We start from the raw sequence: 12,823 nt of genomic DNA, 5'->3' as shown, positions 1-12,823 counted from the left end.
ATTAGTTATTAAGAAAAAATACTAATAATTCAATTATCTTTACTTAATACTTATAAATAAAAGATATAAATCATAAATGTAAAGGGTTATCTTGGATTCAATGAATGTGATAAACAATGAAGGAAGTATGCTACTTTTTGTCTATTTTTAAACTAATATTGAGTGCCCAACATTGTAGAAGGATGATGACTCTTGTTCTTTCTTTTTTTCATAGAGATATATAATACTTTTCACATTCTTGATCATTGAATCACACATCTCATGAACCAAATAAAGAGTAGGTACATCCATGTCTGTACTTCTTAAAATATCATAAATAGAATTTGTGAAAATAAGAATACAATCAATTTTTTGTCATAAATTTTCACTCAAAATTTTTTCTATAACAAACTCAGCTTTGCTAACATTATCTTCCTTATATGAAGACCACTTTTCACTTATAACCATCTCTTTGAATTCTTTCTTTAACAATCTAAATCTTTTGAGTATCATAATGGTAGAGGCAAATCAAGTAGGAGCAACATTAAATAATTTCAATGTATTAAACTCATTGATATGATGATTAGCATTAAAATTTTTTATAAAAGAAGCATCTTTAGCAATTTGACTAATTCATGAGCATTCTTCATAAATAAAGTTGTTATTCTCTGTATTCTTAGCTGCAGAAATATCCTTTGAAGCAAGGTTGAGAGTATGAATAACACAAAGAGTCCAAACAATAGATGAAAATTTAACTTTAATCAATAAACCAGTCGCTTTATGTAAGACCTCGGATTTTAAAAAAGTAAATAAGAAATTTATTTATAATTTATTATATTTAATTGAGATTATATTTTTAAGAAATTTTATATATCAATTAAGCAATTTCTTATATATGATTTAAAGTTTTAGTAATTGAATGATAATAATAATGTTATATGCTTTAATTTAAATAATTAGATTTTTAGCTCTATTTTATAATTTAAAGAAAATTAGTTTGATTATTTTCAAATATTGAATTAGAGTATTGAGTTAAAAATAATTTGTAAATTTATGATTAAATAATATTTTTATAGATATTATTATTAGATTCAAAATTAGTTTTCAATTACTATATTATTTTTTAATTTAATTAAAATTACTAAATTATCCAAAATCCCCAATTTCATACACAAAACCCTAATTTTGCCCTAAATCACCCTAACCTAACCGCCTCACCTCTCTCATCCTCCCCAAACACACACACACGACACACAAACACAGAAATGGATTAAGGGAAACGAGAGAAAGAAGGTTGCGATCGCGGAGAGAGAGAGAGAGCCTGATGAGCGGATAATTTATACGCTTTTTGGCATTGTTTTTACATAGTTTTCAGTATAATTTAGTTAGTTTTTAGTATATTTTTATTAGTTTTTAAATAAAAATTACATTTCTGGACTTTACTATGAGTTTGTGTGTTTTTCTGTGATTTTAAGTAATTTCTGGCTGAAATTGAGGGACTTGAGCAAAAATCAAATTCAGAGGTTGAAGAAGGACTGCAGATGCTGTTGGATTCTGACCTCCCTGCACTCAAAGTGGATTTTTTGGAGTTACAGAACTCTAAATGGTGCGCTCTTAATTGCGTTGGAAAGTAGACATCCAGGACTTTTCAGCAATATATAATAGTCTATACTTTACCCGAGTTTAGACGATGCAAACTGGCATTCAACGCCAGTTCTATGCTGCATTCTGGAGTTAAACGCCAGAAACAGGTTGCAAAGTGGAGTTAAATGCCAGAAACAGGTTACAAACTGGCGTTCAACTCCAAGAGAAGCCTCTACACGTGTAAAGCTCAATGCTCATCCCAAGCACACACCAAGTGGGCCCTAGAAGTGGATTTCTGCATCATTTACTCATTTCTGTAAACCCTAGTAACTAGTTTAGCATAAATAGGACTTTTTACTATTGTATTTACATCTTTGGATGATCTTTTGATCCTTTGATCATGTTAAGGGGGCTGGCCTCTCGGCCATGCCTAGACCTTCATCACTTATGTATTTTCAATGGTAGAGTTTCTACACACCATAGATTAAGGTGTGGAGCTCTGTTGTTCCTCATGAATTAATACAAAGTACTATCGTTTCTCTATTCAATTCAAGCTTATTCCGATTCTAACATTCGCACCTCAATATGAATGTGATGATCGTGACAGTCATCATCATTCCCAACCTATGAACGCGTGCCTGACAACCACTTCCGTTCTACCATAGATTGAATGAGTATCTCTGGGATTCCTTAGTCAGAGTCCTCGTGGTATAAGTTAGAATCCATGGACGGCCATTCTTGAGATCCGAAAAGTCTAAACCTTGTCTGTGGTATTCTGAGTAGGATCTGGGAAGGGATGGCTGAGACAAGCTTCAAACTCGCGAGTGCTGGGCGTAGTGACAGACGCAAAAGTATCAATGGATCCTATTCCAGTATGATCGAGAACCGACAGATGATTAGCCATGTAGTGACAGCGCATTGGACCATTTTCACTGAGAGGACAGGATGTAGCCATTGACAACGGTGATGCCTAACATACAGCTTGCCATAGAAAGGAGTATGAATGATTGGATGAAGACAATAGGAAAGTAGAGGTTCAGGAGGAACGAACGCATCTCTATACGCTTATCTGAAATTCTCACCAATGAATTACATAAGTATCACTATCTTTATTTTATATTTTATTTATCTTTTAATTACTAAATCTCCATAATCAATTGAATCCGCCTGACTGAGATTTACAAGATGACCATAGCTTGCTTCAAGCCGACAATCTCCGTGGGATCGACCCTTACTCACGTAAGGTTTATTACTTGGACGACCCAGTCCACTTGCTGGTTAGTTGTGCGAAGTTGTGACAAAGAACTAAGATTATGAACGTGCGTATTGAGTTTTTAGCGCCGTTACCAAGGAATGAACCGTCACGATTTCTGCGCACCAAGTTTTTGGCGCCGTTGCCGGGGATTGTTCGACTTTGGACAACTGACGGTTCATCTTGTTGCTCAGATTAGGTAATTTTATTTTTATTTTAAGCTTTTTATTTCTTATTTTTGAAAAAAAATACAAAAAAATTTCTTCTTTTTCTTTTTTCCCAAAATAATTTTCGAAAAATCCAAAAAAGAAAAATTGATAAAATCATAAAAATAAAAAATATTGTGTTTCTTGTTTGAGTTTTGTGTCAAATTTTAAGTTTGGTGTCAATTGCACCCTTTGTAATTTTTCAAAAAAATTTCGAAAACTCATGCATATGTTCTTCATGATCTTCAAGTTGTTCTTGATGAATTACTTTGTTTGATCTTTGCATTTTTTCGTTTTGTGTCTTTTCTTATTTTTCATATGCATTTTCAATTTCTTAGTGTCTAAAAATTAAAAATTTCTAAGTTTGGTGTCTTGCATGTTTTCTTTTATTGAAAATTTTTCAAAATACATACTTGATGTTCATCATGATCTTCAAAGTGTTCTTGGTGTTCATCTTTTCATTCAAAGTGTTCTTGCATATTTTTCTTGTTTTGATTCATAATTTTCATGTTTTGAGTCTTTTTGATGTTTTTCTCTTTCATCATTAAAAATTCAAAAATAAAAAAATATCTTTTCCTTTTTCTTCTCATCAAATTCGAAAATTTGAGTTGACTTTTTCAAAAATTTTTTAAATCTAGTTATTTCTTATGAGTCAAATCAAATTTTCAATTTAAAAATTCTATCTTTTTCAAATCTTTTTCAAAAATCAAATCTTTTTCATTTTTCTTTCATTTTTTCGAAAGCTTTATGATTGATTTTTAAAATCTTTTTCTTATTTTTATTTCATATTTTTGAAATTAATGCTAACAATTAATGTGATTGATTCAAAATTTTTAAGTTTGTTACTTGCCTAGTAAGAAAGGTTCAATCTTTAAACTCTAGACTCATATCTTTTTAGTTTCTTGTTAGTCAAGTAATCAACTTTAATTTCAAAATCAAATCTTTTTAAATTTCTTTTTCAAATCTTTTTCAAAACAAATTTCAATCACATCTTTTTCAAAATTAATTTCAAAATCTTTTCTAACTTCTTATCTTTTCAAAAATTAAGTTTCAAATCCTTTTCAATTAATCTTATCTTTTTGTTTGATTCATATCTTTTTCAAAACTACCTAACTAACTCTCTCTTTCTAATTTTCGAAAATTACCTTCCCCTTTTTCTAAAATTTTCTTTTTAAATTAACAAATTGTTTTAAATTTAATTTAATTTGATTTAATTTTTCCTTTCTTAATTTTCGAATTTTCGAAAATTCTTTTCCCTCACCTACTTCTATTTATTTATTTATTTACTAACACCCCTCTTCATCTAAGAATTCGAACCTACTCCTCACCCTTGTGTTTGGATTCTCCTTCTTCTATTCATATCTTCTTCTACTCACATAAAGGAATCTCTATACTGTGACATAGAGGATTCCATATTTTCTGTTCTCTTCTTTTTCATATGAGCAGGAACAAGGACAAGAACATTCTTGTTGAAGCTGATCCTGAACCTAAAAGAACTCTAAAGAGGAAGCTAAGGGAAGCTAAAGCACAACTCTCTAGAGAAAATCTGACAGAAATTTTCGAAAAAAGAAGGAGACATGGCCGAAAATAACAACAATGCAAGAAGATGCTTGGTGACTTTACTGCACATAATTCCAATTTACATGGAAGAAGCATCTCAATCCCTGCCATTGGAGCAAACAATTTTGAGCTGAAACCTCAACTAGTTTCTCTGATGCAACAGAATTGCAAGTTTTATGGACTTCCATCCGAAGATCCCTTTCAGTTCTTAACTAAATTCTTGCAGATCTGTGATACTGTTAAGACTAATGGGGTTGATCCCGAGGTCTACAGGCTTATGCTTTTCCCATTTGCTGTAAGAGACAGAGCTAGAATATGGTTGGACTCTCAACCCAAAGACAGCCTGAACTCTTGGGATAAGCTGGTCACGGCTTTCTTAGCCAAGTTCTTTCCTCCTCAAAAGCTTAGTAAGCTTAGAGTGGATGTTCAAACCTTCAGACAAAAGGAAGGTGAATCCCTCTATGAAGCTTGGGAGAGATATAAGGAACTGACCAAAAAGTGTCCTTCTGACATGCTTTCAGAATGGACCATCTTGGATATATTCTATGATGGTCTGTTTGAATTATCAAAGATGTCATTGGACCATTCTGCAGGTGGATCCATTCACCTAAAGAAAACGCCTGCAGAAGCTCAAGAACTTATTGACATGGTTGCAAATAACCAGTTCATGTACACTTCTGAAAGGAATCCTGTGAATAATGGGACGCCTCAAAGGAAAGGAGTTCTTGAAATTGATACTCTGAATGCCATATTGGCTCAGAATAAAATATTGACTCAGCAAGTCAATATGATCTTTCAGAGTCTGAATGGATTAAAGGAATCATCCAACAGTACTAAAGAGGCATCTTCTGAAGAAGAAGCTTATGATCATGAGAACCCTGCAATAGCAGAGGTGAATTACATGGATGAACCCTATGGAAACACCTATAATCCCTCATGGAGAAATCATCCAAATTTCTCATGGAAGGATCAACAAAAGCCTCAACAAGGCTTTAATAATGGTGGAAGAAACAGGTTTAGCAATAGCAAACCTTTTCCATCATCCACTCAGCAACAGACAGAGAATTCTCAGTAGAACCCATCTAGCTTAGCAAATATAGTCTCTGATCTATCTAAGGCCACTGTGAGTTTCATGAATGAAACAAGGTCCTCCATTAGGAATTTAGAGGCACAAGTGGGCCAGCTGAGTAAAAGAGTCACTGAAATCCCTCCAAGTACTCTCCCAAGCAATACAGAAGAAAATCCACAAATTATTTGGTAATGAGACTTGGAAAGATGAACCTCCCTTGCTCACCAATGAACTAAATGCATTGGATAGGCAGAAATTACCTCAAAAGAAACAGAATCCAGGCAAATTCTTAATACCCTGTACCATAGGCACCGTGACCTTTGAGAAGGCTCTGTGTGACCTGGGGTCAGGAATAAACTTAATGCCACTCTCTGTAATGGAGAAACTTGGAATCTTTGAGGTGCAAGCTGTCAGAATCTCATTAGAGATGGCATACAACTCAAGAAAACAGGCTTATGGACAAGTAGAGGACGTGTTAGTAAAGGTTGAAGGCCTTTATATCCCTGCTGATTTCATAATCCTAGACACTGGGAAGGAAGAGGATGAATCCATCATCCTTGGAAGACCCTTCCTAGCCACAGCAAGAGCTGTGATTGATGTGGACAGAGGAGAGTTGGTCCTCCAACTGAATGAGGACAACCTTGTGTTTGAAACTCAAGGATCTCCTTCTGTAACTATGGAGAGGAAGCCTAAAAATCTTCTCTCACTGCAGAGTCTACCAAAGCCCCCACAGTCAAACTCTAAGTTTGGTGTTGGGAGGCCACAACCAAACACTAAGTTTGGTGTTGAACCCCCACATTCAAACTCTAAGTTTGGTGTTGGGAGGTTCCAACCTTGCTCTGATTATCTGTGAGGCTCCATGAGAGCTTACTGTCAAGCTATTGACATTAAAGAAGCGCTTGTTGGGAGGCAACCCAATGTTATTTAATCATATCTATTTTATTTTCTTTTTGTTATTCCGTGTTTTATTAGGTTGATGATCATGTGAAGTCACAAAAACTACTGAAGAATAAAAAATAGAATGAAAAACAGCATTGAAAATAGCACACCCTGGAGGAGAGCAGTCTGGCGTTTAAACGCCAGAAAGAGGCACCAAGCTGGCGTTTAACGCCAGAAATAAGCATCTGCCTGGCGTTAAACGCCAGAAACAAGCTACATTTGGGCGTTTAACGTCAGAAACAGGCAGCAGTCTGGCGTTAAACGCCAGGATTGCACAGCAAGGGCGTTTTACACACCTAATTGGGGCAGGGATGTTAAGTCCTTGACCCCACTTGATCTGTGGACTCCACAGGACCCCACAGAATCCCCACATTTCTTCTCTCCTCTTCACACCTTTTCATAACTCTCTTCCCCAAATACCCTTCACCAATCACCTCAATCCCTCTTTCCCATCACCTCTTCACCACTCACATCCATCCTCTCTTCCCCATAAACCCCACCTACCTTCAAAATTCAAACTAATTTCCCTCCCAAACCCAACCCTAATGGCCGAACCCTACACCCCCATCACTCCTATATAAAATCCTCACTCCTTCTTCATTTTCACACAACACAACCCTCTCTTCTTCTCCTTGGCCGAATACATCTTCTTCCCCCATCTCCTCCATTTTCTTCTTCTTCTACTACTTTCTTTCTTCTTTTGCTCGGAGACGAGCAAACATTTTAAGTTTGATGTGGTAAAAGCATAGCTTTTTGTTTTTCCATAACATTTATGGCACCTAAGGCCAGAGAAACCTCTAGAAAGAGGAAAGGGAAGGCAATTGCTTCCACCTCTGAGTCATGGGAGATGGAGAGATTCATCTTAAAGGTCCATCAAGACCACTTCTATGAAGTTGTGGCCAAGAAGAAAGTGATCCCTGAGGTTCCTTTCAAGCTCAAAAAGAATGAGTATCCGGAGATCCGACTTGAGATCCAAAGAAGAGGTTGGGAAGTTCTCACCAACCCCATTCAATAAGTTGGGATCTTGATGGTTCAAGAGTTCTATACAAACGCATGGATCACTAGGAACCATGATCAAAGTGTGAACCCGAATCCAAAGCATTGGCTTACCATGGTTTGGGGAAAATACTTAGATTTCAGTCCGGAAAATGTAAGGTTGGCGTTCAACTTGCCAATGATGGAAGAGAACGCACGCCCCTACACAAGAAGGGTCAACTTTGATCAAAGGTTGGCCCAAGTCCTCATAGACATATGTGAGGAAGGAGCTCAATGGAAAATTGACTCAAGAGGCAAGCCGGTTCAACTAAGAAGGCATGACCTCAAACTAGTGGCTAGGGGATGGTTAGAGTTCATTCAACGCTCAATCATTCCTACTAGTAACCGGTCTGAAGTTACTATAGACCGAGCCATCATGATCCATAGTATCATGATTGGAGAGAAGGTGGAAGTTCATGAGATTATACCTCAAGAACTTTACAAGGTGGCTGACAAGTCCTCCACTTGGGCAAGGTTAGCCTTTCCTCACCTCATATGCCACCTCTGCAATTCGGCTGGAATTGACATAGAGGGAGACATCCTTATTGAAGAGGACAAGCCCATCACTAAGAAAAAGATGGAGCAAATAAGAGATCATGGACTTCAACATGAGCATGAGGAAATTCCCCACCATGAAATCCCTGAGATGCCTCAAGGGATGCACTTTCCTCCACAAAATTATTGGGAGCAAATCAACACCTCCCTAGGAGAATTAAGTTCCAATATGGGACAACTAAGGGTGGAGCACCAAGAGCACTCCATCATCCTCTATGAGATTAGAGAAGATCAAAGAGCCATGAGGGAGGAGCAACAAAGACAAGGAAGAGACATAGAGGAGCTCAAAAGCACCATTGGTTCTTCAAGAAGAGGAAGACGCCACCCTCACTAAGGTGGACTCATTCCTTAATCTCCTTGTCTATTTATTTTTTGTTTTCGGTTTCCATGCTTCATGTTTAATTATGTTTGTGTCTTTACTATATGATCATTAGTGTTTAAGTGTCTATGTCTTAAAGTTATAAATGTCCTATGAATCCATCACCTCTCTTAAATGAAAAATGTTTTAATTACAAAAGAACAAGAAGTACATGGTTTCGAATTCATCCTTAAAACTAGTTTAATTATTTTGATGTGGTGACAATACTTTTTGTTTTCTGAATGAATGTTTGAACAGTGCATATGTCTTTTGAAGTTGATGTTTATGAATGTTAAATATGTTGGCCCTTGAAAGAATGATGAACAGGAAAAATGTTATTTGATAATCTGAAAAATCATAAAAATGATTCTTGAAGCAAGAAAAAGCAGTGAATACAAAAAGCTTGCAAAAAAAAGAGAGAAAAGAAAAAAATGGCGAAAAAAAAAATAGAAAAAGAAAAAGCAAGCAGAAAAAGCCAAAAGCTCTTTAAACCAAAAGGCAAGAGCAAAAAGCCAATAGCCCTTAAAACCAAAAGGCAAGGGTAAATAAAAAGAATCCAAGGCTTTGAGCATCAGTGGATAGGAGGACCTAAAGGAATAAAATCCTGGCCTAAGCGGCTAAACCAAGCTGTCCCTAACCATGTGCTTGTGCGCGTGAAGGTGTCAAGTGAAAACTTGAGACTGAGCGGTTAAAGTCAAGGTCCAAAGCAAAAAAGGAGTGTGCTTAAGAACCCTGGACACCTCTAATTAGGGACTTTAGCAAAGCTGAGTCACAATCTGAAAAGGTTCACCCAGTTATGTGTCTGTGGCATTTATGTATCCGGTGGTAATATTGGAAAACAAAATGCTTAAGGCCATGGCCAAGAATCATAAAGTAGCTATGTTCAAGAATCAACATACTGAACTAGGAGAATCAATAACACTATCTGAACTCTGAGTTCCTATAGATGCCAATCATTCTGAACTTCAATGGATAAAGTGAGATGCCAAAACTATTCAAGAGGCAAAAAGCTACAAGTCCCGCTCATCTGATTGGAGCTAAGTTTCATTGATATTTTGGAATTTATAGTATATTCTCTTCTTTTTATCCTATTTGATTTTCAGTTACTTGGGGACAAGCAACAATTTAAGCTTGGTGTTGTGATGAGCGGATAATTTATACGCTTTTTGGCATTGTTTTTACATAGTTTTCAGTATAATTTAGTTAGTTTTTAGTATATTTTTATTAGTTTTTAAATAAAAATCACATTTCTGAACTTTACTATGATTTTGTTTGTTTTTCTATGATTTCAAGTAATTTCTGGCTGAAATTGAGGGACTTGAGCAAAAATCAGATTCAGAGGTTGAAGAAGGACTGCAGATGCTGTTGGATTCTGACCTCTCTGCACTCAAAGTAGATTTTCTGGAGCTACAGAGCTCCAAATGGAGCGCTTTCAATTGCGTTGGAAAGTAGACATCCAGGGCTTTTCAGCAATATATAATAGTCCATACTTTGCCCGAGTTTAGATGACGCAAACTGGCGTTCAACGCCAGTTCCATGCTGCATTCTGGAGTTAAACGCCAGAAATAGGTTGCAAAGTGGAGTTAAACGCCATAAACAGGTTACAAACTGGCGTTCAACTCCAAGAGAAGCCTTTACACGTGTAAAGCTCAATGCTCAGCCCAAGAACACACCTAGTGGGCCCCGGAAGTGGATTTCTGCATCATTTACTCATTTCTGCAAACCCTAGTAACTAGTTTAGCATAAATAGGACATTTTACTATTGTATTTACATCTTTGGATGATCTTTTGATCCTTTGATCATGTTAAGGGGGCTGGCCTCTCGGCCATGCCTGGACCTTCATCACTTATGTATTTTCAACGGTAGAGTTTCTACACACCATAGATTAAGGTGTGGAGCTCTGCTATTCCTCATGAATTAATACAAAGTACTATCGTTTCTCTATTCAATTCAAGCTTATTCCGATTCTAAGATATTCATTCGCACCTCAATATGAATGTGATGATCATGACAGTCATCATCATTCCCAACCTATGAACGCGTGCCTGACAACCACTTCCGTTCTACCGTAGATTGAATGAGTATCTCTGGGATTCCTTAATCAAAGTCCTCGTGGTATAAGTTAGAATCTATGGACGGCCTTTCTTGAGATCCGGAAAGTCTAAACCTTGTCTGTGGTATTCGAGTAGGATCTGGGAAGGGATGGCTGCGACGAGCTTCAAACTCGTGAGTGCTGGGCGTAGTGACAGACACAAAAGGATCAATGGATCCTATTCCAGTATGATCGAGAACTGATAGATGATTAGCCATGCAGTGACAGCGCATTAGACCATTTTCACTGAGAGGACAGGATGTAGCCATTGACAACGGTGATGCCTAACATACAGCTTGCCATAGAAAGGAGTATGAATGATTGGATGAAGACAATAGGAAAGCAGAGGTTCAGGAGGAACGAATGCATCTCTATACGCTTATCTGAAATTCTCACCAATGAATTACATAAGTATCACTATCTTTATTTTATATTTTATTTATCTTTTAATTACTAAATCTCCATAATCAATTGAATCCGCCTGACTGAGATTTACAAGATGACCATAGCTTGCTTCAAGCCAACAATCTCCGTGGGATAGACCCTTACTCACGTAAGGTTTATTACTTGGACGACCTAGTGCAGTTGCTGGTTAGTTGTACGAAGTTGTGACAAAGAACTAAGATTATGAACGTGCGTATTGAGTTTTTAGCGCCGTTACCAAGGAATGAACCATCACGATTTCTGCGCACCAGAGCCAGAGGGAGATGTTGCCACCACGCCTAGCTACCAAAGCATTGCCGCCGAACCCATCACCTGTGTCGCCATCGTGAACTGCGAACAGAGGAGAAGGAGAGACGAGTTCGTAAGGAAGAAGTGGAAGCAGCATCCTCACTCCGTCGTCGTTCCTCGCCATTGTCGAGCCACCGTTCGTGCTTTCATTAGCGCCACTGTGACTCTCGTTGTCTCCAGATCTGTCGCCGCGAGCTGCAACCGCCACCGTTGAAGTCACCCTCGCCATCGTCCTTGAGCGCCAGTAAGAGAGAAGGCTCGAGGAAGAAAGGAACGCGATAGAGGGGACTGGAGAGGAACACTGTTCCGCATGCACTGTTGTTGTTGGAGCTGGACCACCGTCGTGGGAGGGAGGTCTCGCCGCCAAGCTATTGTCGCCGAAGCCCTGTCACTGCCGTGGAGTTCGACGCTGTCAGATCAGAGAAGAAAGGAGGAAACTTGCACCGCCGTGTTCCTTGCTGCCGTCGCCATCGCTATTCAGGGTTGTGCGCCGCCATTCGTCATTGCTCAGTCACCGCTGAAGCTTTCTGCCGCCGCTCTGTTGTTGGTTCCTTTTGTTATAGTAAGTATTTTGTTCCGGAACCCTTGATATATCAATTTTTGTTATTTGTGGCTGAGTATTCTGCAGCGTTATCGGGATAGGTTTAAGCTTCGGTTCTTGCATGTGGTGTTTGATGATTGCCGCTGTTACGGGTCGAGAAATAAAGGGGGTATTTGACGCACTGTATAGCTTTCGAGTTTCGATGAGTTGAGGTAGGGGATTTTATTTTGAAATTAACTGTTTTAATTTATGAATGCCATGGAAGTCTAGTGGGTATTTGCAAATAATTTATGATTGTTTGGAATGACCAAATGATGAGTTTGAATTGTATTTGTGACTGAATTTGGTGAATATGTGTTGATTTCTTGATTGTTTAGGAATGCTGAAAAATTCTGATTTTACTAGCTAGTTATAATGAATATTTGTTGAGTTGTGGTTGTGAATGCTGATAGATTTGGTATTGCTTGTTGAATTGGAGATATGAATTGAATTTTATGAATTAAGTTTGAATTGAGGCTGGGATTGATGCTGGAAACTCTGGTTATGTCAATGTCTTGGTTGGGTTGTTGATTTGAGAAATTATATAAGTGAGGGAGCCCGTAAGGGTGGTGAAGACGAATTTTAAGAGGAGGTTTTGTCCGAGTTTTTATAAAAACATTTGAAAAAGTGATCTTATTTTGAAAATCCGATTTATAAGCTTATTTTGAGAAATAATTCTATGTTGGAAAAGACCTAGTTTACACACTTACCCATACTGAGAAAAGGATTTTGTATTTAAAATTTGAGTTATACATTTATATTATGAAGTGACTTGGATTTGAAATCGTTGAAAAGAGTTTGAGAAAATATTGGTTTGATTCAAGAGCAAAAGATTTAGAAAGAGGCTGGATTTTATTGAAAAAGAATGTGGCTTTGTTTCA

The 12,823-nt window shown here is 37.3% G+C and overlaps 1 protein-coding gene across 1 annotated transcript; it reads right to left on the bottom strand.

Annotated features, from left to right (window-relative positions):
* On the bottom strand, positions 1,129 to 11,635 carry LOC110272269. The gene is made up of 3 exons (XM_021124294.1): positions 11,323 to 11,635; positions 4,819 to 4,826; positions 1,129 to 1,300 (listed from the first exon to the last, which is right to left on the bottom strand). Exons 1-3 carry the CDS (start codon positions 11,589 to 11,591, stop codon positions 1,203 to 1,205), a joined length of 375 nt encoding a protein of 124 aa, XP_020979953.1. The 5' UTR covers positions 11,592 to 11,635; the 3' UTR covers positions 1,129 to 1,202.

The sequence above is a fragment of the Arachis ipaensis genome, chromosome B05, assembly GCF_000816755.2.
Source record: "Arachis ipaensis cultivar K30076 chromosome B05, Araip1.1, whole genome shotgun sequence".
In the NCBI taxonomy this organism is placed as follows: Eukaryota; Viridiplantae; Streptophyta; class Magnoliopsida; order Fabales; family Fabaceae; genus Arachis; species Arachis ipaensis.
The sequence above is the reverse complement of the archived record's forward strand: the minus strand, read 5'-3'. Positions and strand labels throughout refer to the sequence as shown.

Excerpts from the sequence above, each read along its gene's own strand:
- LOC110272269 (XM_021124294.1), bottom strand. The coding sequence starts at position 11,591 with ATGGCGAGGGTGACTTCAACGGTGGCGGTTGCAGCTCGCGGCGACAGA.